At 48.5% G+C, this 24,990-nt stretch overlaps 1 protein-coding gene across 1 annotated transcript; it reads left to right on the top strand.

The window, feature by feature from the left end:
• Positions 1-1,126: 1,126 nt before the first annotated feature.
• SMPDL3B (sphingomyelin phosphodiesterase acid like 3B) lies at positions 1,127-24,758 on the top strand (the record flags this gene model as incomplete). The annotated part of the gene is made up of 8 exons (XM_082832293.1): positions 1,127-1,205; positions 11,469-11,682; positions 14,205-14,302; positions 19,280-19,423; positions 20,458-20,630; positions 21,767-21,947; positions 22,027-22,160; positions 24,393-24,758. The coding sequence occupies 8 exons, from the start codon at positions 1,127-1,129 to the stop codon at positions 24,756-24,758; spliced, it is 1,389 nt and encodes a 462-aa protein (XP_082688419.1).
• Positions 24,759-24,990: the final 232 nt, after the last annotated feature.

The following is a 24,990-nucleotide window of genomic DNA, read 5'->3' as shown; positions in this document are numbered from 1 at the left end:
CCGATCCACTGATCCGCCCCTACCCTCATCGCATTTAAAGAGCCAGCCCTCCTCCTTGGAACCCAAGCAAGGGCACCTGTTTCTTGTTTTCCTCCCTCGCTGCAGCACGAGCCCCAGTAAAGCCTTGCCTGAATTTCTCATCTGGTCTCTTATGAATTTCTGTTGATTGAAGAGTCCAGGGATCCCAGGTTGGCAACATTATTATTTTTTTAGATCTGCTATGGTATTATCATTGGGTTAGCAAAAGAGAATCCTTACCTTTTAGAGATATATACTAAAGTGTTTATGGGCAAAATGATATGATCTCTGGACTTGACTTTAAAATAATCCATCGGGGTTGGGGTGGGGGTACAGTAGAAGTAAGATTGGCTGTGAGTTCATAACTGCTGTTGCTGGAGGATGGGTACTGGGGTTTCCTTACACTATTCTCTCTACTTTTATTTATGTTTGTCAATTTCCATAATGAAAGAAGAGATGAAGCCTGTGTCACCTCCTCCCAGAAAGCCCTCTCACTTTCCTCAGAGGGTTAGATCCCTCCTCTGGGCTTGTCAAGCCACCTAACACAATGAACGGCAGTCCAGTGGCTTACTTCTCCCTCTTGAGGGCAGTGTGGCCTGGGGTCCCCTCTGTCTCCATGGGACATGGTTTCTGGCATAAATGAGCAGATGACTCTTAGTCTTGATTCATTTGTGGTCAAGCATCTCGATCTCCAACAAGCAGTTATGTTCCTTTGATGGCAAAGGCCTGACATTTTATACGGTATGTTTGTTCTGCTGGGGTGGGGCAACATGAAAGCTTCAAAAGTAGTTATTTGCCTGTCATTGACTGGGGTTGAGCGAGTCTCTTGGAGAATCCAGTTGCTGGCTGTACCAACATTCTTTGAGGAGCTGGCAGGACTGGTGCTGCTTCCTATTTGAGAGTCCAAAGTCCTGGCAGGTACAGCTCTTTGGGCAAACCCTGCTCACACCCTGCCGGGCAAAGGAATAAAAGCCAGAGGAGACAAAGGCCTCCAGTGTCTGGGACACTCAGCGGCAGGACAGGAATTCTGCTCTGGCACGTGGCCACCAACACCTAGTTGGGAAGTCTGTGGCTTGAACACTTGCTCCGGGAGAACCCGATGGCTCCCATGAGGCGAGCCCCCAGGATGAGGCTGCCCGAGCTGCTGATTTTCCTGGCCCACTGGGGAGTCACCAAGGCTGGACGAGGTAGGCACTGAGAATGCCTGTGATCTCTCTGTTTGGTACTATGAACTCAGGGTCTAGGGCTGCTGGAAACTGCTCACAGAAAGCTGAAAATGCTGATAAAACTAGCAAGGCAGGGAGCTAGGCTGGGGAGACTGGGTGAGAGAGTTAGTGGGTGGTGGAGGTGCTGTTTGAGCCTGAGATTTTAAGTGGGGGTGACAACTGGCCACAGGAGGGACATTGACATTGTTCAGCGGTGTGGGTACATAAGAGCCAGCCAGCTGGTAGAGGTAGAAGGCGGCAGGAAGATTCAAGAATTCATTCAAAAAATATTGGTTGAGTAGCTCTCAAATCTAGTATTTTATTCAAACTCTGTTGAGGCATTTTACTAACCTCATTCCCTTTTTTTTAAAAAAAATATTTATTTATTTATTTATGCTGGGTCTTAGTTGTGGCAGGTGGACTCCTTAGTTGCAGCTCTCAGGCTTCCTTAGTTGCAGCATACTGGCTCCTTAGTTGTGGCATGCGAACTCTTAGTTGCAGCATGCATGTGGGATCTAGTTCTCTGACCAGGGGTCGAACCCCAGGCCCCCTGAATTGGGAGTGCAGAGTCTTAACCACTGCACTACCAGGGAAGTCCCCTCATTCCCTTTTTGACCTGTAAAACACTTTAGAATTTCCTAACAGAGTTTACTCTTGTTTAGAAATTTGCAAGGGCTTCTTTTCTGCAAATGCCACAGGCAGATTATAATTTTGGCAACAATGTAGGTCTTAGTACCACCAGACTTTGACCTACATCATTCATGGTATAAACTTTACCCTTGCAAGATAACTCCTATCTCTCTCTTAAAACAAAATCAATTAGCCAGACTCATCAAGAAAAAAAAGGAGAAGACTCAAATCAATAGAATTAGAAATGAAAAAGGAGAAATAACAACTGACACTGCAGAAATACAAAGGATCATGAGAGATTACTACAAGCAACTATATGTCAATAAAATGGACAACCTGGAAGAAATGGACAAATTCTTAGAAAAACACAACTTTCCAAGACTGAACCAGGAAGAAATAGAAAATACTAAAAGACCAATCACAAGCACTGAAATTGAAACTGTGATTAAAAATCTTCCAACAAACAAAAGCCCAGGACCAGATGGCTTCACAGGTGAGTTCTATCATACATTTAGAGAAGAGCTAACACCTATCCTTCTCAAACTCTTCCAAAATATAGCAGAGGGAGAAACACTCCCAAACTCATTCTATGAGGCCACCATCACCCTGATACCAAAAACAGACAAAGATGCCCCACAAAAAAGAAAACTACAGGGCAGTATCACTGATGAACATAGATGCAAAAATCCTCAACAAAATACTAGCAAACAGAATCCAACAGCACATTAAAAGGATCATACACCATGATCAAGTGGGATTTATCCCAGGGATGCAAGAATTCTTCACTATACGCAAAACGATCAATGTGATACACCATATTAACAAACTGAAGGAGAAAAACCATATGATCATCTGAATAGATGCAGAAAAAGCTTTCGACAAAATTCAACACCTATTTATGATAAAAACCCTCCAGAAGGTAGGATAGAGGGAACTTACCTCAACATAATAAAGGTCATATATGACAAACCCACATCCAACATCCTTCTCAATGGTGAAAAACTGAAACCATTTCCTCTAAAATCAGGAAGGTTGCCCACTCTCACCACTATTATTCAACATAGTTTGGAATTTTTAGCCACAGCAATCAGAGAAGAAAAAGAAATAAAAGGAATCCAAATCCGAAAAGAAGAAGTAAAACTGTCAGTGTTTGCAGATGACATGATACTATACATAGAGAATCCTAAATATGCTACAAGAAAACTATTAGAGCTAATCAATGAATTTGGTAAAGTAGCAGGATACAAAATTAATGCACAATCTCTTGCATTCCTATACACTAATGATGAAAAATCTGAAAGAGAAATTAAGGAAACACTCCCATTTACCATTGTAACAAAAAGAATAAAATACCTAGGAATAAACTTACTCAAGGAGACAAAAGACCTGTATGCAGAAAACTATAAGATACTGATGAAAGAAATTAAAGATGATACCAACAGATGGAGAGGTATACCATGTTCTTGGATTGGAAGAATCAACATTGTGAAAATGACTATACTACCCAAAGCAATTTACAGATTCAATGCAATCACTATCAAACTACCAATGGCAATTTTCACAGAACTAGAACAAAAAATTTCACAATTTGTATGGAAACACAAAAGATCCCAAATAGCCAAAGCAATCTTGAGAAAGAAAAACAGAGCTGGAGGAACCAGACTCCCTGACTTGAGACCATACTACAAAGCTACAGTGATCAAGACAGTATGGTACTGGCACAAAAACAGAAATATAGATCAATGGAACAGGATAGAAAGCCCAGAGATAAACCCACACACATATGGTCACCTTATCTTTGACAAAAGAGGCAAGAATATACGATGGAGAAAAGGCACCCTCTTCAATAAGTGGTGCTGGGAAAAGTGGACTGCTTCATGTAAAAGTGAAATTAGAACACTCCCTAACACCATACACAAAAATAAACTGAAAATGGATTAAAGACCTAAATGTAAGGCCAGACACTATAAAACTCTTAGAGGAAAACATAGGCAGAACACTCTATGACATAAATCACAGCAAGATCCTTTTTGACCCCCCTCCTTGAGAAATGTAAATAAAAACAAAAATAAACAAATGGGACCTAATGAAACTTCAAAGCTTTTGCACAGCATAGGAAACCATAAACAAGCCGAAAAGACAACCCTCAGAATGGGAGAAAATATTTGCAAACAAAGGAACTGACTAAGGATTAATCTCCAAAATATACAAGCAGCTCATGCAGCTCAATATTCAAAGAACAAACAACCCAATCCAAAAATGGGCAGAAGACCTAAATAGACATTTCTCCAAAGAAGATATACAGGTTGCCAACAAACACATGAAAGTATGCTCAACATCACTAATCATTAGAGAAATGCAAATCAAAACCACAATGACGTATCAACTCACACTGGTCAGAATGGGCATCATCAAAAAATCTACAAACAACAAGTGCTGGAGAGGGTGTGGAGAAAAGGGAACCCTCTTGCATTGTTGGTGGGAATGTAAACTAATACAGCCACTATGGAGAACAGTATGGAGGTTCCTCAAAAAACTAAAAATAGAACTACCATATGACCCAGCAATCCCACTACTGGGCATATATCCTGAGAAAACCATAATTCAAAAAGAGATTGGGACTCCCCTGGTGGCGCAGTGGTTGGGGGTCCGCCTACCGATGCAGGGAATGCAGGTTCGTGCCCCGGTCCGGGAGGATCCCATGTGCCACGGAGCGGCTGGGCCCGTGGGCCATGGCTGCTGGGCCTGCGCGTCCGGAGCCTGTGCTCCACAAAGGGAGAGGCCACAACAGTGAGAGGCCCACGTACTGCAAAAAAAAAAATAAAATAAAAGAGAGACAGGTACCACAATGTTCATTGCAGCACTACTTACAATAGCCAGGACATGGAAGCAACCTAAGAATCCATCGACAGATGAATGGATAAAGAAGATGTGGCACAGATATACAATGGAATATTACTCAGCCATGAAAAGAAACAAAATTGAGTTATTTGTGGTGAGGTGGATGGACCTAGAGACTATCATACAGAGTGAAGTAAGTCAAAAGGAGAAAAACAAATACCATATGCTAACACATATATATGCAATCTAAAAGAAAAAAAAAAGGTTCTGAAGAACCTAGGAGCAGGACAGGAATAAGGACGCAGATGTAGAGAATGGACTTGTGGACATGGGGAGGGGGAAAGGTAAGCCGGGATGAAGTGACAGAGTGGCGTGGACATATATACACTACCAAATGTAAAATAGATAGCTAGTGGGAAGCAGCCACATGGCACAGGGAGATCAGCTCTGTGCTTTGTGACCACCTAGTGGTGTGGGATAGGGAGGGTGGGAGGGAGACACAAGAGGGAGGGGGTATGGAGATATATGTACACATATAACTGATTCACTTTGTTATACAACAGCAACTAATACAACATTGTAAAGCAATTATATGCCAATATAGATGTTAAAAACAAAAAATAACGAGATCAGGTTAGCAAATGATATAAAAACTTCATTGTTTGGGACTTCCCTGGTGGTCCAGTGGTAAAGAATCCGCCTTCCAATGCAGGGAATGCAGGTTTGATCCCTGGTCAGGGAACTAAGACCCCCCATGCTGCAGGGCAACTAAACCCGCACGCCACAACTATTGAGCTCCCGCGCCTCAACTACAGAAGCCCGCGTGCCGCAAACTACAGAGCCCATGTGCCCTGGAGCCTGCCTGCCACAACTAGAGAAAGAAAAAACTGCACGCCACAACTAGAGAGAAGTCTGCGCGCCGCAACCAAAGATCCCGTATGCCTCAACTAAGACCTGACGCAGCCAATAAATAAATAATAAATTTAAAAAAAAAAACAAAAAAATTGTTGTTTTTCAAGAAAAAGACAAGCTTTCCTAAGCTTGAATTTATAGTTATTAAAAAGAAAAAACAAACAAGCAAACAAACAACAACAATAAATCAAGACACAAGAAAAAGAATGTCCTGTGCAATAAAAGAATGATTTTAAACCAAAAAATATGTCATGCACTATTCTAGGAACCAGGGACGTGGCAGAAATAAACAAAAGTCCCAGACCTGGTGAAGCATTCCTTCACCTCCGGAGAAACCTCTGAAAGACACATGAACAAAGAAATACATATTCCAGGAAATAACAAGTGTTATGGAGAATAATAAAGCAGAATAAAGGAGTGGAGGGGATGGCAGGGGGAGATACTTAAGGGATAGCCAGAGAAGAGCTGTCGAATAAAGTGACATTTGATCAGAGATTCAAGGCAGCAAAGGAGAGAACCATGTGGACGTCCAGGAGAAGAACATTCCATCAGGATAGGATGGAAAGTGCACAGGCCCTGAGCGGGACGCACAGGCGATGTGTGTGAGAGAGAGCCTGAGGCCAGCTGGCTGGAGCAGAGAGGATGGGGAGGGTGTGGGGAGGGGTGTCAGGGGTTACAGAGGTGGGGGTGGGGCTGGTGGCAGCTCATGTACAAACCTATAGACAATTTTAAGAACTCAGAGTGAAATGGGACATCCTTAGAGGGTTTGGGACAGAGCTGTGGTGTGATCTGACTTGTGTGAGTTTAAAAGGACCCTTGGGCTATTGTACGGAGAAGCGCCTGTGATGGGGTAAAGGTAGGGTGAGCAAGTGATCTCAGTTTGCCTGAGACTTTCCTGGTTTTAGCACTTAAAGTTGGGCGGCCTTGGCAGTCCCTCAGTCCTGGGCAAACTGGGATGACTGCTCATCCTGGTAAAGGAGAAAGAGCAAAACCAGTGACGAGGCTACTGCCATCATCCAGGGAGAGGAGGGTTGCTGGGAGATGGTCTGACTCAGGACAAGACTTGCTGACAGGACTTCCCTGGTGGCGCAGTGGTTGAGAATCCACCTGCCAATGCCGGGGACACGGGTTCGAGCCCCGGTCCAGGAAGATCCCACATGCCGTGGGGCAACTAAGCCCGTGAGCCACAACTACTGAGCCTGCGCTCTAGCACCTACGAGCCACAGCTACTGAGCCCAAGTGCCACAACTACTGAAGCCCGCGTGCCTTGAGCCCGTGCTCTGCAACATGAGAAGCCCGGGCACCGCAACAAAGAGTAGCCCCCGCTCGCCACAACTACAGAAAGCTTGTGTGTAGCAACGAAGAACCAACGCAACCAAAAATAAATAAAATAATAAAAAAAAAAGACTTGCTGACGGAGGGTGTGAGAGAAGGAAGACTCAGAGGTGAATCCAAGGTTTTTGTATCAGCAGCTGGAAGGACGAGGTTGTCATTTGCTAAGATGTGGGAGGAGGGGAGGGCGGTTTGATTTGGGACATGCCCTGAGAGGATGTGTCATTCCCTGGGAGGGTGACTGCTTGGGAGAAGGTCAAGAGTGGCCGTCCTCCATCTACGTGGACACAGAGACCCTGTTCCCCTCTGGGGGACTCAGGGCCCTGCCAGTCTGACTGGAGACTTAGGAATGATTGAAAGTATCTCCACCCCCTCACTGTTTCACTTTTAAATATGTTTTCTTAGAAATCCAAATGCCAGCAGGCACCCCCTTCCCAAGCCCAGGGTCTTAGTGGTTAAAAAGAATCTCCCCTGCAACCAGAGCACTAAGATGTTTATTGCAGTGTTGTTTATAATAATGGAAAATGCTAACAGCAATAGAATAGCTGAATAGATTATGGTAAAACCACCAGACAGAAAAGTTTCAAGATAATGCCATAAATTGAAAATATTAAGTAACATTTATTAAGTACTTACTATGTGGCAGGCACTGCTAAAATTTTTACATGATATCCTCACAACAGCCTTGTGAAGTAGGGATTATCAGCAAGGAAACTGAGCCTTAGAGAAGTTAAATAACTCACTCAAGGTCACACATCTAGGTAAGTGTCTGAGTCTGGACATGAACCCCGGCTGTACATCTTCAATCTGTTTATAAAATAATGTTATATAAAAACACACAAAGAGGGACTTCTCTGGTGGCACAGTAGATAAGCCTCCGTGCTCCCAATTCAGGGGGCCCAGGTTCGATCCCTGGTCAGGGAACTAGACCCCACATGCCACAACTAAGAGTTCACATACCGCAACTAAGAATTCACATGCCACAACTAAGGAGCCTGTGTGCCACAACTAAGGAGACCACATGCTGCAACTAAGGAGCCAGTGAGCCGCAACTAAGACCCAGTGCAACCAAATAAATAAATAAAATAAATAAAATCACACAAACAACAGTAAGGAAAATAGCCAAGAAGTGCTAGCATTTATTTTCTGAGCACTTATGATATGCCATGCTTGTGCTTGGTGCTTGACATATGTTGTCCTTTTAAAACCTATTTGAAAAATGAAATGAAAAGACCTCCTTTGATTTTTATAGTCCCTGTAAAGTAGGTACTATTACCATTATATCCATTTTGCAGATGAGAAAATGAGACTCAGAGGGGACACAACACCCGCCCAAGATCCCACAGCTGGGAAGTGGCAAGACCAAGTTTGTACTCCGCCACTTTATCCATCATGCCCTTTGATGGGTCCTCTTGGGATGGTGGATTTTATAGGTACTATTTTCTTTTTCTCTTTTCTCCAAACTTTCGGGAATGTATACGTCTATAATCTAAAAATGGAATTAAATTTAAAAAGAATTCCACAGCACCTGTAAGATTTTTCAGAATCCGAGTCTCTTCCTGGAGTGCAGACCTTTGAGACACCAAATCAGATAGCGGTCATCCCTGCTTTGCATAAAACCGTGGGGATTCTAGAGCCAGCAAGTCACAACTACTGAGCCCGTGAGCCTAGAGCCCATTCTCTGCAACAAGAGAAGCCACTGCAATGAGAAACCTGCACAATGCAACGAAGAGTAGCCCCCACTCACCGCAACTAGAGAAAGCCTGTGTGCAGCAACGAAGACCCAATGCAGTGAAAAATAAATAAATTTAATTAATTAATTAAAAAAAAAGACCTTATTAGACTTTAGGAATGATTTTTGCAAGTCTCCTCCACCCCATCATGAATCATTGTAAAAGTATCTCACATTATCTATGATTTTATATATATAGATATGATTTTTAATATTGCATTTGAAATGGATTGTTGGTTTCGATACCATAGTTTTTTTTTGTTTTTTTCTGAACTTCGGAAGCAATGCACTCTTTTTCAGGCCTCAGACATTTCCATGAGTCTTACAAAACTATTAGGCCCTCGGCCCTGTATCTGTTGTCCCCAGTGTACAAGGTGGGCCTGATGACTCCTTTGGTGAAGAAGGAGGGGGGCCAGGAGACTTTTGCCTGCCCAGGCACAGGGAGCAGAGCTGAGCTCTCAGAATTAAAACTAGAGGGTGTGCTGTGCCACTGGTCCTCCACTCAAGGAGGACCAGCCAGGAGGGGACAGGATCTGTTTTCACATTGTTCTGTTTCAAATGTCCTGGCCCCAGACCTGCACTTTCCTGCAGAGGACAGCAGCTGAGGGGACGCTGGGGCAGGCAGGGGAAGGACACAGCCACTCCCCTGGTCCCTTCTCCCTTCCATGGTGAAAGGGGACTTTCAGGGCACCCCAGGGACCAAATTCAAAGTAACTGCTGCTTGGCTTTGCTGAGTGCTTATGCATATTCTCATATTCTCTCATTTTAAACCTCACAATAACCATAAAAGCTGGGGGGCGCTGTTGTCCCCATTTTACAGATGAGGAAACAGGCACAGAGTAAGTTCACCCAGCTAGTGGGCACTGGAGCTGGAATTCCAACCCAGGTCTGTGCCCTCAACTTCTCACTGGATCTGATGCTAAATTTATTCATTGTCTTAATAATTAATGAATAACAATGACAGCTAAGATTGGTATACCTTTTCTTAAAACTCAAAGACTATATGAATACTTTCTTACTGTAAAATATCCAAGCAGTATGAATATAGAAAGCATCTTAATTTTCATGAGATTCCCCAGGTGAGGCAACTGCGTGGTAATGTTTGAGAAGCTCTGGTCCAAAGGATAAAGTGTTAAAGTGCCCAACTCCCCACACCCTCCCAGTCTCACTCCTGGCCCCAGAGGTAATTGCCAGGGACAGTGGTGTGTTGAGAGTCTTCTGGACTAGCTCTTTCTTGTTCACTGTCTTATTTGATGCTCACAACAAGCAGGGCAGACGTCAAACACCCTCAGGCCAGCTGGCTTGCCCAGAGAGCCTGGATTAGAAACCCGATAACCTGCCTCCCTCTCCAGGAGGTGCCCATCCTCTTCTCCATGACATGATAATTAGAGCTTAATTCCTCACATTCTGTGACCAACTCCATAGAAGCCTGTGGCTCCCATCTTTTATGGGTAACATAGATGTATTATAAAAGCCTTCTGGGGGCTCTGAGTCAACATTGTGTCTCAGCTTTGCAGTCAGAGAGGTTGGGTTCGAGCCTCAGTTTCCTCATCTGTGAAATGGGCATAAGAATCCCACCTCACAGAATGGTTGCAAGGATGAAATGAGATGAGCATGTGAAGGGCACCTGGCTAACATTCTTTGAGTGCTTACCAGTCCAATCATCCTCCCCACAGCCTTGCTCACTCGTCAACTATATGGGCATCTTCCACACCCCAGGCACTGTTCTGGGTGCTGAGGACACAGGGATGAACAAGACAGGCTTTATGCCCTCATGGGACTGACACTAAAGAAGGGGAAGATGGCTGACAAGCAAGCCAACAAGATAAGTTCATATGTGAGAGTGCTCTGAAGAAAATAAAACTGGGGGAGTCACATAGCTAGTGACCAGAAGGGTGGGAGGAAGTGGAACTTGAACAAAGGTAGTCGGGGGGGCTTCTCTGAGGAGGTGACCTTCGAGCTGAGGCCTGAATAAAGAGGAGAAAGCAGCCGTGCGATGACCTGGGAAGGACTGGGGAAGGTGGCAGAGGAGCCAGGAAAGAGGTCCTGTGAGGAGAGCAGGTGGGTGGGGTTGGGCAAAGCAGCAGAGGAGGGATCTGTGATCAGACTCCACAATGAAGACACTGCAGCCTGAGGTGGAGCCCCTGCCTGGATCTCTGGCTCTCTCTGCCATTCTTTTCTTTTTCTTTTTAATTAATTAATTAATTAATTTATGGCTTGCGTGCGGCCTTTCTTTTTAATTGCGGCGAGCGGGGGCTACTCTTCATTGCAGTGCACAGGCCTCTCGTTACGGTGGCTTCTCTTGCTGTGGAGCACGGGCTTTAGGCGCGCGGGCTTCAGTAGTTGTGGCACGTGGGCTCAGTAGTTGTGGCACTAAAGTGCAGGCTCAGTAGCTGTGGCACGCGGGCTTAGTTGCTCCACGGCATGTGGGATCTTCCCGGACCGGGGCTCGAACCCGTGTCCCCGGCACTGGCAGGTGGATTCTTAACCACTGTGCCACCAGGGAAGTCCCCCAAAGAATTCTTGAGGGTCACGCAGTCCATCTCTCATGCTGCTGCTGGGGACACTGAGGTGGGGAGATAGAAAGGGCCTTGTCAAAGGTGAGAGGTCAGGGACAGAGCCAAGCCTGTTTTCTGCTCTGCTCAGGGCCTCCCTGGGCAAAACCAGGCCCTGGGTTCGGAGAAAACTTCCTTTTACCTGTGCAAGCTCCCTTCCCCCAGCCCAGGGTTCCCTTGACTCCCTCCACATCCAGGCTTGGGGAGAGACCTGCACTGAGCAGGGACTCCTCGCCTCTGCAGGGAAGTTCTGGCACGTCTCTGACCTGCACCTTGACCCGGACTACAAGGTGTCTGAAGACCCCCTCCAGGTGTGCCCATCCGCTGGCTCCCAGCCGGTGCCCAATGCGGGCCCCTGGGGCAACTACCTCTGCGACTCTCCCTGGATCCTCATCAACTCCTCTATCTACACCATGAAGGAGATCGAGTCACAGCCAGATTTCATCCTCTGGACTGGGTGAGAGCCGTCACCACAGCTACCCTTCCCGGGCCACCGCCTGTGCCCCCTGCCTGCCTGGCACCTTCCCCACACCATCTCCCTTAGTCCTCACCAGCCCTGTTGCGGACAGGATGAACCTGAAGCTCAAAGCTTGTCCAGGGGAGCCTGGGCCTGGCTGATTCCAGGGTCTGTGCCCTTGATCTTGTGTCTTACGGCCTCAGCAGAATATGGCTCTCACTGAGGCTGGGGACACGGTCATGGCATGTCTGGGCATGTGGGGAGCTCCCGGATTTTTAGTTGGGGGTGGGCGTGGGGGTCGCTGAACACTGGTGCCACTCCCAGCGGGGTTTGGGGACTGCAAGCCCCAGAGATCCAAATACAGGGAGGGGAGAAGGTAGAAGGGCTGAAGGTGAGCCAGCATTGGGACCAAATGTCCTGGTCAGCTGCGGCCAACCCCGGCTGCCCTGGCCCTGGGGATCCTCACTGGTCAGAGCGCTACTCTGTGCGGAGAGAGCTTGAGGGGTGATTTCAGCTCAGCCACAGAGATGCCATTCCTGCTGCTTATCCATGGATGTTGCTGGAAGTCCTCTGAGTTCCCTCAGCACTCGAGGTCCTTCCTTCACTCATTCGCTCCTTCCCTCCCTCCCTTGGTAGGTCCGCCTGTCTTGTGCTCACCCCCAGGAGACGGGGGGAACAGAGGTGATAGGGACCTGGACCCTCCTTCAGGGAGCTCGTGGTCTCCCGGGTGACACAGACAAGGCCACTGACCGTTATATCCCAGCGAGGAGAGAGGGTCACCGGGTGGATGGGGGAGCTTCCCAGGGCACCTGACTCCCTCTGGCGGGATTGGGGAGGACTTCCTGCAGGAAGCGGTGAACCAGGGAGCGGGTGAGGGGCGCTGGCAGGAGCTCGGGCTGCTTGTGTCCTCCTCCAGCCTCTATGGACACTTCTGTAGGGAAGGCGGGATCAAACCCATGGCGTCCCCAGCTGTCCCTCAGTGTGACATGGGAGCGATCGGAATGACCCTCAGATGGACTATGTGGTCAGCAGGGGGAGGGGCAAGGCTGGACACTTAAGAAATGTGACCGTGTCTCAGGAGGGGCCTGGGCAGCTCTGGCTTCCCTGGGCTCAGGAATCCATCTAAGGAGAGAGTGAGATTTAGGCCACAACCCTGGCCTCCTGCTGTCTGAGGAGGGGCCCTTGGAGAAATGCGTGACATTCTAAAAGATTTGATCCCTCTGGGAAATTCATGACCCTTTAACAGAAGCATGATTTTTCTGGGAAATCTCTGGGACTTGCAGAGGTGTATGGCATTGGACAAGATGACCTCTAGGACCCTTCATAATTCTTCAATTTCTAAGAAATTGGACCTCTCCGGGAGAATTGCAGTCCCCTGAGGGATAACCTGTAGAAATTGGATGTGTTTTCTATCACACAGAATTAAATGCTCCAAACTAGAAAAAAAAAAAAGGAATTTTGTTCTATCTTCGTATTCCTGGCCTGTCCCCAGGGAGGACAGGGCTAAACGGCCCCTCTTACTGCCCTAATGAGGGTATCAGAGTCACAGTAGGCTGTAATGGATGTGAGCACAGACTCTGGAGCCAGGCTGACTGGTTCAAACTCTGACTCCACCACTGTCTAGGTGTACACATTAGGCAGGATCCTTCACCTTTCTGTGCCTTGGTTCCTTTATCTGTCAAATGGCACTAACAATAGAACCTATGCTGTAGGGTTATTATGAAGAACAAATTAGTGGATAAGGGTACAATACACAGAAAGTACCCAGCACAAAGTGAGCCAGTGTGGGCTGCCAGCAGCGGTCTCAGGGTGATTCAGCTAATTAACTTCCCTGGGGAGTCTCTGGGCAGCAGCTGCCTCGCCCCGTCGGTCCAGCAGAGTCCTCAGGCTTTAGCTGCGAGGGTTCTTAGCACCCCGCAAACCTCCTTGCCCACTTCGTCCCCCACCTTGCTGCATCTTTCTAAGGTTGATCCAGGAATTTAGGTCTGTCAAACGTGGGGGACTAAATGGTCCTGGGGTAGGTCCTCGACCTACCAGAGTAGATCTGAATTCTATATTCTGAAGCCAGCTCCAAACTCCTTAGAACCCTTGGGGAAACTCAGAACTCAGACATGGCTTCTTCATCCCAAGCTCCCCAGGGGCTTGCAGATGAGACTGGAAACCCAGAGCTTCCCTCTCAAGACCATGTTAACTGCAACCTAGCAGCTACTACATTTTATATATATATTTTTCCCCCTTTATTGAAGTCCCATAAATACTCTGTGTGTAGATACCATTATTATCCCTATTTTATAGATGAGCTAATAGAAGCTCAGAGAGGTTAAACAACCAGCCCAGGGACTCACAGCCGGTCAATGGCAGAGCCTGGGTTTGGACTTTGTCCCACGTGACTCCCAACTCCAGCCCAGTCATTCCCCTTCAGTAGCTGTCTGAGGCTCAGTTCTGCAGTCTCTTTTCTTGTGGTAGAGCCGTCCCTTCTTTTCCTTGTGCCACTTCCCGAGCTGCCCGGCGGTGTTTTGCAGTGATGACACGCCCCACGTGCCCAACGAGAACCTGGGAGAGGCGGCCGTGCTGCAAGTTGTGGAGAACCTGACCGAGCTAATCAGAGAGGCCTTTCCAGGTAAGACTGTGCCCCAGGTCCCCACAGCACTCCCTGATGCCCAGGCGGTGCCTGGCACAGTGGGACGACAACGGCAGCAAGATGCAGAGGAATGACCTTCACCCGTGGACAACGATGGCTGCTGGCCAAGTCCCGGGCCAGGCACTTCACAGCGATTGTGTCTTACCTTCCAACAACCCTGTAAGGAACATGAGAGTTTGTCGGCCTGTGGATACACATAGAATCCTGTTAATGGTGTTAAAAAACCAAATTCAACTGAGTAAATCTGAAGATCTATTTGGCTGTATTCAACAATTCACGGATCAGGCAACATCCCATCTAGCAAATAGAAAGGAGCTCCAGGAACTTCCCTGGTGGTCCAGTGGTTAAGACTCTGCGCTTCCACTGTATGGGGCGTGGGTTCGATCCCTGGTCGGGGAACTAAGATTCCGCATCCTGTGCAGTGCGGCCAAAAAGAAAAAAAAGAAAGGCACTCCAAGGAGCTGTACGAATGGAAGGTTTTATAAACAGAAGGCGGTGGAAAAAGGAAGATTCTAGCAAAAAGTGGATTGTTTCAGGCAAGGTTACCTTCATTTAGGGGAAGGGGTGGTGTCTATCAGGCAGATTTCCTCACTAGTGCTGACCAGGTAATTCCAGATTGACTGTTTAAAGGTCACATTCTTGGGAGAGGCTGAAACTTCAGTTAGGTTAGGTATTAACTTGGTTAATACCTAACTTGGTTTACTGACCTGGGACTTAGCACAAGTAACTCCATTTTGGGCCTGTTGTTTCTTTTTTAATAATGGAAATGCCTGACATTTCACTGGCTTCTGTCCTGACAGTTTAACACCAGACTCACAGCCCCTTCTCAAAGCATTTACTGTTATATTTAGGCATCTTCCCTGGGTGAGTCTCACGTGTGCTCGCACACAGCCCTTGTGTCCTGCTGTGGCTCTGGAATTGCCATCTACTGCCTTTAAACCGTCCCAGCTGCTGGGACTTTGGGAAGATGCTGATTTGCAGCCAAAGTGCTGTTTCGTGGTGCAATCCAAGGCCTTCAGAGCCTGGGAGAGCAGGCCAGGACTGTGAGTGATTATGATAGCAGCCCCACGGGACTTGACAGGGAGAACGTAGCCTGGGTGCTCCATCTAATAGCCCTTGAAAATGGCTTTAATCAGACTGTGCCAAACACAAGGTCCTGGGGGCTGAATCAGGCTCTCAGCCCGCCAGCTGGACACCTGTGAAAGCAGACCCCTAGGACCCCCCCATCCCCCAATCTCCTTTGGGTTCCAGCACAGCTGCTTCCTCTAAAGGTCTTGGTCATGGGTCCCCAGGACCCAGATATGAAATAATGATAATAAAAATAAGTAATAGCAGCGGCAAGAACCACTATATGTATCCATGTATCAAGGGCTAAGTGTCAGGCACTCCTCTAAGAATATTATATGCCTCAGCTCATCTGCTGTCAGGAACGAGACTCAGGAGACTCATGGAGAGTAGAGCTGTCTCACGTTTTTACTGATGACAAATGTGAGCCTTGGGGTAAGGAAACAGGCAAGGTTGAGGATGCAGATCCTGGTTTGAGGACATCTCTTACCTATCACTCCTACTGCCACTCCAGGAGGGGCCCCCGAGCTGCTGTTACCATCCCACATCTGTCCCCGAGGCAACCTCATTTCTGACACCTCCTTCCCTCAACGTAAATCAGTTTGTGCAAAGAAGTTGCCTTGATGCCTCTAGTCTATGTAACTCAGCCCAACCCAACCCAACCCAGATATGCTTGGGCTAGTTCATCTTCCAGCAGAAGTCGCTACTAGGTTCAAACCAGGACACTCTCCCCCATGGCAACAATAGGTATTATTACCCCCAGTGTATAGATAAGGAACCTATGGCTCAAAGCTAGTCAGTTCCTAGGGAGGGATTCAAACTCAGATCCAACACTGAGCACTCTTTTCTCTGCTCCACATGGGGCTTCAGGAATAAAAGTGAAATAATGGATAAGAAAATGCTTTATTACTATGACTTAACATACAAGTGTAAATAAGATTTTACAGTTTATAACATGCTTGCACATTTATTGAATTTCCTAAATCCAAGATACCATTGGCTGTAAGATGTTTCATTATTTTATGTATCGCTAAGAAAAAAAATGCTCTCCGGGGAATTCCCTGGTGGTCCAGTGGTTAGGACTCAGACCTTTCACTGCAGGGGGCGCGGGTTCAATCCCTGGTTGGAGAACTAAGATCCTTTAAGTTGCATGGCGTGGCCAAAAGAAAAAAAAATTGCTGTCCATTAAAGTATGACACAGAACTTTCTCATGGCCTCAGTGGTAAGACACATCCCACTTGTAGAGATGTTAAAATATGAACACATTGGAAGAGGTGAAATGAGGCATTATCTTATTTGAGAATGGTAGCAACACAGGTCAAGCAGAACACTCCCTATCATAGAGATAAACAAGCTGAAGCAACTTGTTGGAGAAGAGGAAGGGACTGAAATTTGAGCTTTTGGTTCCATGTCATGAGTTCTTCCTGCCACGTGCACCTGTGTCCCCCCCATCAGAGTCACTGTGAACACTGGTCCCTGTCTTTCCACCGATGGTAAACACAGGTGTGCAAGGCAAACTGATCCAGGTCCCAATTCAGGTCCTGCCACGCTCTAGCTGGGCCATCCTCTGGACACTCAGTGTTCTCCCTGTGCAAAATGAGGAGAATAATGGTACCTGACCAAAGGGTTGTTACAAGGATTAAATAAGGTAATCCATACATTCATTTAGTCAGTCAACAAATATTTGAGTGTCCTCTACGGGTGAGACAGCACGCTAGGGGTAGCGGACGTGGCCGTGAACAAGATGCCAGGTCATGCCCTCATGGAGCTTAGGCTTGTAAGGATCTCCTAACAGTGCCCGACACATGGAAGTGGCAAAAACCTGTTACCCCAAAACTGGGTTTGCCTCTTGGTGGGTGTCAAGCCAAAAGACACAACCAAGCCAAAGATCAGGAGAAGGAAGGATTGATTACTTGCAACAAGTAAGGAGAAAACCAGGGATCTTTCCAAATCAGTGTGTCCTTGAACAGCAAAACTGGGGAAGCTTTAAGCTAAGAATATATGCATATTCATGAAGGGGCTTGAGCAGGAGAATGCAACTTAGAATTGGGGCAAAGGTTAGAGTCCAAGCTTTAGTTGATTGAAGTCACAAGGGTCAGCAAAGGTCAGCATCATCATTCCTTAGGTTCCAGTTGATCTCATGGTTGAGGGGGTTTAAATTCTGCCAAACAGCTCAAGACAGTGCTTCAGGCTAATCTTTACCATTGAAACAGAACTGGGAGTCTTTGCAACTGATTTATTATCTTTGCCCTTGTTACTTCTCTTGCCTGATAACAGTAGTTTGTTCTTTTGTTCCCTTAAGATCAGTGTTACTGAGATCTGTTCAAGGGCAAGCATTGTAGCCAGGCTCAGATCCCAAAATGGCTTAGGCCAAAAATGGCTTCTCTTATGCACCCCCCACCTTATCTGCTTATAAACCTTATCTGCTTATAAACTCCCTTCTCATCTGCCTTTGGGACACCAGGGATTTGTGTTTTCTCTTAAATGAATTCTTTTTTTTTAAATAAATATCAGAACTGTATTTAATTCTGTTGTTTATTTATTCATTTTTGGCTGCATTGGGTCTTCGTTGCTGCGCACAGGCTTTCTCTAGTTGCAGTGAGGGGGTGGGGCTCATGGCAGTGCGCAGGCTTCTCATTGCGGTGGCTTCTCTTGTTGCAGAGCACGGGCTCTAGGCATGCGGGCTTCAGTGGTTGTGGCATGCAGGCTCAGTAGTTGTGGCTTGTGGGCTCTAGAGCGCAGGCTCAGTAGTTGTGGTGCACGGGCCTAGTTGCTCCGCGGCATGTGGGATCTTCCCAGACAAGGGCTTGAACCCATGTCCCCTGCATTGGCAGGCGGATTCTTAACCACTGCGCCGCCAGGGAAGTCCTTAAATGAATTCTTATGGCTGCCTCCATCTATGTTAGAGAGGTGAGGTTTTCTTTCAGGCAGTCACAGCCATGACTTCTGGCTTTGTGAATAATTCCTCACGGGAATTCTACGGCCTCCTCCTTTGGCAGAGCTTAGCATTTCCAGATCTTGTAGGCTATACAGGGTAAAGGGTTTGTTAGAATCATTTTTTCAAGTAGGAATTGGAGTCGCCAGGCTTCGTCATTGGTTCAAGTTCATTCCCTGGGGTAAGCCAAGCTCATATAAGGGCAAGGCCCTGCCTTGAGCTCAGAGGAGTTTTTGTTTACTCTCAAATATTTATTGAGCAACTACTACATGCCAGACACAGATGTAAAATAAAAGCAGGAGTGAGGCTACTCACAAGGAAGAAATGAGTCTGACAGGCTCCCCTCTCCCTCCTGGGTTCATTCACAGGCCACATCCTCAGGGAGGCTCTCCTGACCCCCACTCCCACCCCTGTTATACACTCCCACAGCAAGTGGCTCTTCCCTTTTTGTGACAGCCATTACTCAATGCCTATCAACCCTATTGCACTGCCAGGCCTCTGGGCCTGGGCCTGGGGGCCCAGGTCTACACGTTTGCACGTACTAGGTGCTCAATAAATATTTGTTGATTCATGAATGAGTGAAACTCCCAAGGCCTTCCAGGGTGCAGCAGACCCCTTCCCTGACAGTAAGATGGATCTGGAGTTGACAAGAACAAGGCACACTAAATGACCAAGTGGCTGATCATGGATCTGAAGGTTATTTGGATCTAGCTTTCTCCTCCTCATCGCATGCTTCATTTCTGACCACGGAACTGGAGTTAGAGAACTCACTGCTCTTCCTTCCCAGATCTGAGCCAAGTTCTGCCAGATTCTGTAATGTGGTTTTCTGCTTGGCTCTGTATTTTTCCTTATCTGTGCTATAGCTCTTCCCTATTAGCTCTGATAGCCAGTGGCTGAAACTAACTCCACTAAGCACTTTTGCATATATATTCTTATGTATTTCTTTTTCCTCCCAGATACTAAAGTCTATGCAGCTTTGGGAAATCATGACTTTCACCCCAAAAACCAGTTCCCGGCTGGAAGCAACAATATCTACAATCGGGTAGCAGAGCTGTGGCGACCCTGGCTCAGTTACGAATCCATTGCTCTCTTCAAAGAAGGTACTAACACCATTTGCTACTGTAAGGAGCACTTTATGCCAAGGTCTGATCTAATTTCATCTTCACAACATCCCCATGAAATAGGGACTGATTTTATCCCCATTTTACAGATAAGGAGACTGAGGCTTGAACATACCAAGTCACTTGGCCAAGGTCACCCAGCTTAGAGGAGGCAGACTTGGGAGTAGGATCCAGGGCTGATTCCAAGGCCCATGTTCTTAACTCTACAGCACTAGTGAGGATCATAAGAGAATATTCACTGAGCATTTCCTGTGTGCCCGGAACTGCCCTCAGCACACTGCTAGACTCCTTACAACAATCCCAGGTAGGGGCAGTGGCCTTCAGTTCAGGCCAGGTTTCTCAACCTTGCCACTGTTGACATTTGGGGCTGGATAATTCTTTGTTGGGGGGCTGTCTTGTACATTGTAGGGGGCTTAGCAGCATCCCTGGCCTCTATCCACTAGTTGCTAGTAACACCTCCAGGTGTGAAAACCAAAAATGTCTCTGGACGCTGCCAAGTGTTCCCTTGGGGACAAAATCACCAGATTGAGAATCACTGGTTTGGAGACACAGTATCGCAAAGTGACCTGACCTCCTCTCCTTCCTTTCCTCAGTCCCTTGCTGTTGGGGCTCTCCACTGGTCAAACCCAACCAGAAGCTCACAGCACAGAAGCCCATGGATTTAACCCACAGCTCCTGAGGCAGAGAGCTGAGTGGAGAAGGATTGACAGTGGATCTGGAGGGGCAAACACACCTCCATGTTATTCCCATTATACGGAGGAGGAAACTGAGGCATAGAGAGGTTAAGGAACTTTCCCAAGTTGTACAGCTAGAAGTGATAGAGCCAGGACTTGAACCCAGGCAGCCTGGCTCCAGAGCCTTTGGTCTTACCCACGATGCCACTCCTATGGGAAAGATGGGAAGGGAGGATGCAAGGGAAGGAGGAGGCGGGGGAGTGAAGTGGAGGGGGACAGAGGTGTGTCTGTTCGGAGGCTGGAGACCCCTTCAGATTCCTCCTGGCTGTGATGTCCTAGGTGCCTTCTATTCTGAGAAACTGCCGGGGCCAAGCGCGGCTGGGCGAATCGTGGTCCTCAACACCAATCTGTACTATAGCAACAACGAGCAGACGGCCGGCATGGCCGACCCTGGCCAGCAGTTCCAGTGGCTGGACGATGTGCTGACCAATGCGTCCCGAGCTGGGGAAATGGTAAGGGCTCCCCACTCCTCCTCTTCCCTCCCTGGGGTCTCTTCCCGTACAAGTCCCCCACTTTAGCACAGACTCACCCACTCACTTGAGATGCCCACATCACAGAGGGTCCTTCATCAGCTTGGCACCTGAGGGGGCTGCTTCCATCCTCACAACAGCCTGTGAGGCTGGGACCCTGGAGTCCATCGCAGATGTGAGGCTCCTGGTGGGCAGTGACAGTCTCAAGTCACACAATAAGTGGTGGGGTCTAGACTAGAACCCCAGTCTCCAGAATCCAAGGCCAGCACAGCTGCAGCCACACTGTGGGCTAGACCTCAAAGGGATGCCCTGCCCTTGAGGTGTGTCCATCTAGTCTGCTGGGCTAGCAGGTCCCCGATGACTGACCCTGTGTCTCATTTGCCTGAGTCCCTGCTCTGACCAGCGCATCCCAGCAGGATCTCACGGCCAGTGCTTTTGCCCTCACTATGCATCAGATACGTTGCTAAGTGCTTTACATGGATGGTCTCATTTAACTCTCATATCTCCACCAGTTAGGTGTCCTTCCCGATGAGAAAACTGAAGCTCAGAGAGGTGACACACAGCTGGTGTCCAGCTGCAGCTTGGCTCCAAAGCTCATGCTCTTAACTGCCCTTCCTACCACTGCCCCCGCCCCCCATTCTACCTCTTGCAACGGGGACCAAGGGCCCAGGCATTGTTAGCTGAGAGACTTGAGGAAAGTAAGACGTGAACACACATTACCACACAGCATATGCTACACAACCATGCAAGGAAGGTTTGGTTACAGTGCCTGAGCTCTCCAAGAAGAGAAGACGTGTCTCTGAAGGATCAGAAACGTTTCAGGAGGACGTATCCTTTGAGCTGGGTTTTGAAGCATGAGTAGCATTTACAGGAGTGAAAATGAGAAGGGCGCTCCAGGTGGCAGGCATAGGATGGGTAAAGGCACAGCGGGAGGGAAGCATGTGGCACATTCATTTCTGGGTACAGGGAGATGCCGGATCACCTGGGAGAGGGGTGGGGGAGGAGATACCTTTGAGCCCATCTGCTTGCCTCTGGGGAGACGGGCAGGTTGTGAGAGGTAGAGATGAAGCGCTGTGGAAGGGGTCTCTGAGCCCCTGCTGGGCACCCCTTCCTCGTAGGTGTACATTATCGGCCATGTGCCCCCTGGGTTCTTTGAGAAGACGCGGAACAAAGCGTGGTTCCGGGAGGGCCCCAACCAGCAGTACCTTGAAGTGGTCCGGAAGCATCATCGAGTCATTGCAGGGCAGTTCTTCGGGCACCACCACACCGACAGCTTTCGGATGTTCTATGACGATGCAGGTACCCAACCTGGAGGGCCTCGGCCAGACCAACGCCCTCTTTCCCTCGCCAGCCTCTCAGCTCCACTCTCTCTTGAAAGGTGTCCCCATCAGTGTCATGTTCCTTACACCTGGGGTCACCCCATGGAAAACCACGTTACCTGGAGTGGCCAACGGAGCCAACAATCCAGCCATCCGGCTGTTTGAATACGACCGCGACACACTGAGCCTGCAGGTCAGGAGCCTTGGGTCTGCTGGGGCCAGAGGAGGAGGGAGGAGGGACCTGATAACACCACTGCCTTCCCTAGCTGATCCACCCTCTACTGACCACTGAGACTCAGGAAGGTCAAGTTACTTCCACCCTTTTAGAGCTCAGGATCAGAAGAACCCTGGCTCTACCTCCAAATCCTGCCACCAAGTCAGGTCAATTCTCCAAATTGCCCTTTGCCCTGGATCATTGTCAAGTCGTCCTACTTGTTCTCCCCGCCTCCAGCACTGCCCTGCTGTAGCTCATCTGGTACAGCTAAGGAGGATTAATCTTTCTAAAGCACTTCTTGTCTCTTTCCTGCTCAAAAACCTTCGGTGGCTCCCCAGTGCTCCCAAGATAAGTTGGATCTCTTTGGCCTGGTATTCAAGGTCTCTCACAGTGTGACCTCAGGCCCACTGCCAGGTCTTCTCTACACTGACTACGCTGCAGCTAAGCAGGCCCCTAACTCAATGAGCAATCCCACACCTCCTGGGATGTGCTTGTGATTACCGAAATGACAACGAAATATTATTCCTTAATGTATTCAACAGAACGTGTTAAGCCTCTGCCATGTGCCAGGCCCCGTGCTAAGCTCAGGAGATACATAAGCAAACAAAAGTCACTGCTCTTCTGGAGCTGACAGACAATAAACAAACACATAAAGTTAAGTGTGGCATGAAATAAGTGCTAAGGAGAAAAGAAAACAGGGTGAGGAGGCAGGTGGTGACACTTACGGGGTACAGGTATATGTGTGTGGTGTTAGATGGGGCAGGGAAGTGTCACTGATAGGGTGACATTTGAATTCTGAGTAACTTCAGGGAGTGAGCCGTGGGAGCGTCTGCGGACGGGGCAGGAAGAGCACGCCAGGGGCCCAGGGTAGGAATGTGCTTGGTGTGTTAGGGGAGGAGCACGGAGGCCCACGAGGCCATGGCGGAGGTCGTGAGCGGATGGGGCGTCAGGTAATGTAGGCCATGAGGACGACTCTGGAATTTTAGAAAACCACCATTCTGCTGGGTGGAGAACAGGCTGTAGGGGGCAAGGGCAGACACAGGGGGATCAGTTAGGAGGTGACCACAGCCACTGAGAGGTGATGGTGGTGTGGGCCAGGGTGGCACCCGTGGGTGGTGAGGAGAGCCAGATCCTGGATGTATGCTGAAGGCAGAGCAGACAGGATTTGCTGGTGGATTGGATGAAGGGTGGAAGAGAATGCGAGGAGGCAACGAGGGCTCCAAGGCTTTGGCCAGAGCACCTGGAAGGATGAGGTTGCCATTTACCGAAACGGGCTCACTGCAGGAGAAGCAGATTTTGGAGGAAGACCAGAAGCCTGGCTTTCCTGTTAACTTTGGAATGTCTAAGTGGCATCCAGGTGAAAATGCTGAGGGAAGAGGCAGCTGTGTATTCATGTTGGAGTTCCAGAAAGTGGTGGGTACAGAGATTTAATCTGGGTGTTGAGAAAGGACATTTAAAACCAGGGACTGCATGAGTTAACCTGGGTCCTCGACTCTAGAGTGAATGTATATGGAGAAGAGGTCTGAGGAGTTTTAAGAGTGTGGTCCATTGTCCACACGGCACTCAGACCACAGAGTTCGGGGAAGACTAAATGAAATAATGTAAGGTGCCTAGCAAGAGATTGCCATCCACCCACGGCAGCTCCTCTTACCCCACCTCTCCTGACCTAAAGCAGATCTGCAAATTTAGGTGGAACGTGTTGCACAGATAAACCCTTCCAGATTCTAGTCCTGAAAATGCACCTGAGTACTCAGGTTCTTGGGTGTAGCCCAAGCCCCGTTCAAAGCACAATTCAGCCAGGCAATCCACCCCACTGCTTTTATATTGCATTTTATCCAGTCTTTCTGCAAATGTTTACTGACAATCTTCTGGGTACCCGGGAGCTTGCTGGAACAGAAAATGCACAGGCTATGGGGTAAACAAGCTGGGTTCCAATCCTGCCTCAGCCACCTGTGGGACCCTGGCCAAGGGAATTAACCTCTTTAGGACTCAGTTTCCTCATCTGTGAAATGGGGACAATAAGCACAGTTACCTCATCAGATTCAATCAGAGGATGTCTGCCAAGCATACCTGGCAACTAGTAAATGCTCAATAACTAAGAGCGGTCAGGATTATAGCTATTAGAATCTGGGGGCAAATGCAAGGTGGAGGATTGGGGGCGGAAGCGGACAGCTGCTCACAGCCGGGCCGCCTCGCGCGCCCCCTCTGCAGGACATGGAGACCTACTTCTTGAACCTGAGCCAGGCGAACGCGCTGGGGGCACCGCTCTGGAAGCTCGAGTACCGGGTGACCAGGGCCTACGGCGTGCCCGACGCAGGCGCCCGCTCTATGCACGCGGCGCTGGGCCGCATCGCCAGCGACCAGGACACGCTGCAGCGCTACTACGTCTACAATTCGGTCAGTTACGACACGCTGGCCTGCGACGAGGCCTGCCAAACTGAGCACGTGTGCGCGCTGCGCGAAGTGGCCTTCGACGGGTATGCCGCCTGCCTGCGCGCCCCCTGCGTCGCGCCCGCGCCCCGCCTCACGCTCCTGCTGGTGGCGCTGCTGGGCCTGCGCACGCTGCTTGTGCCGTGACCTTGGGCGCCGCCCGCTGATTGGCTTGGCTCGCCTTCCTCCTGGTAAAATGGGGAGAGCATCACCCCCGAGAGCTGGACTTTCCACCCTTTCCCCGGCCTCCGCAGAATGAACTGGGACGGGACAGCCGATCAGGAAATGAAGCCCCAAGGGCCCCACCAGAAGCACATTTCTTTCAAGTTTCATGTTTTATCCCAAACACAATGCTCGTCGTGCATGTTATTCTGTTATT

This window comes from Leucopleurus acutus (genome assembly GCF_964270905.1).
Source record: "Leucopleurus acutus genome assembly, chromosome: 2".
Lineage (NCBI taxonomy): Eukaryota > Metazoa > Chordata > Mammalia > Artiodactyla > Delphinidae > Leucopleurus > Leucopleurus acutus.
Note: the sequence above shows the minus strand (reverse complement) of the source record. Positions and strands in the feature narration are given on the sequence as shown.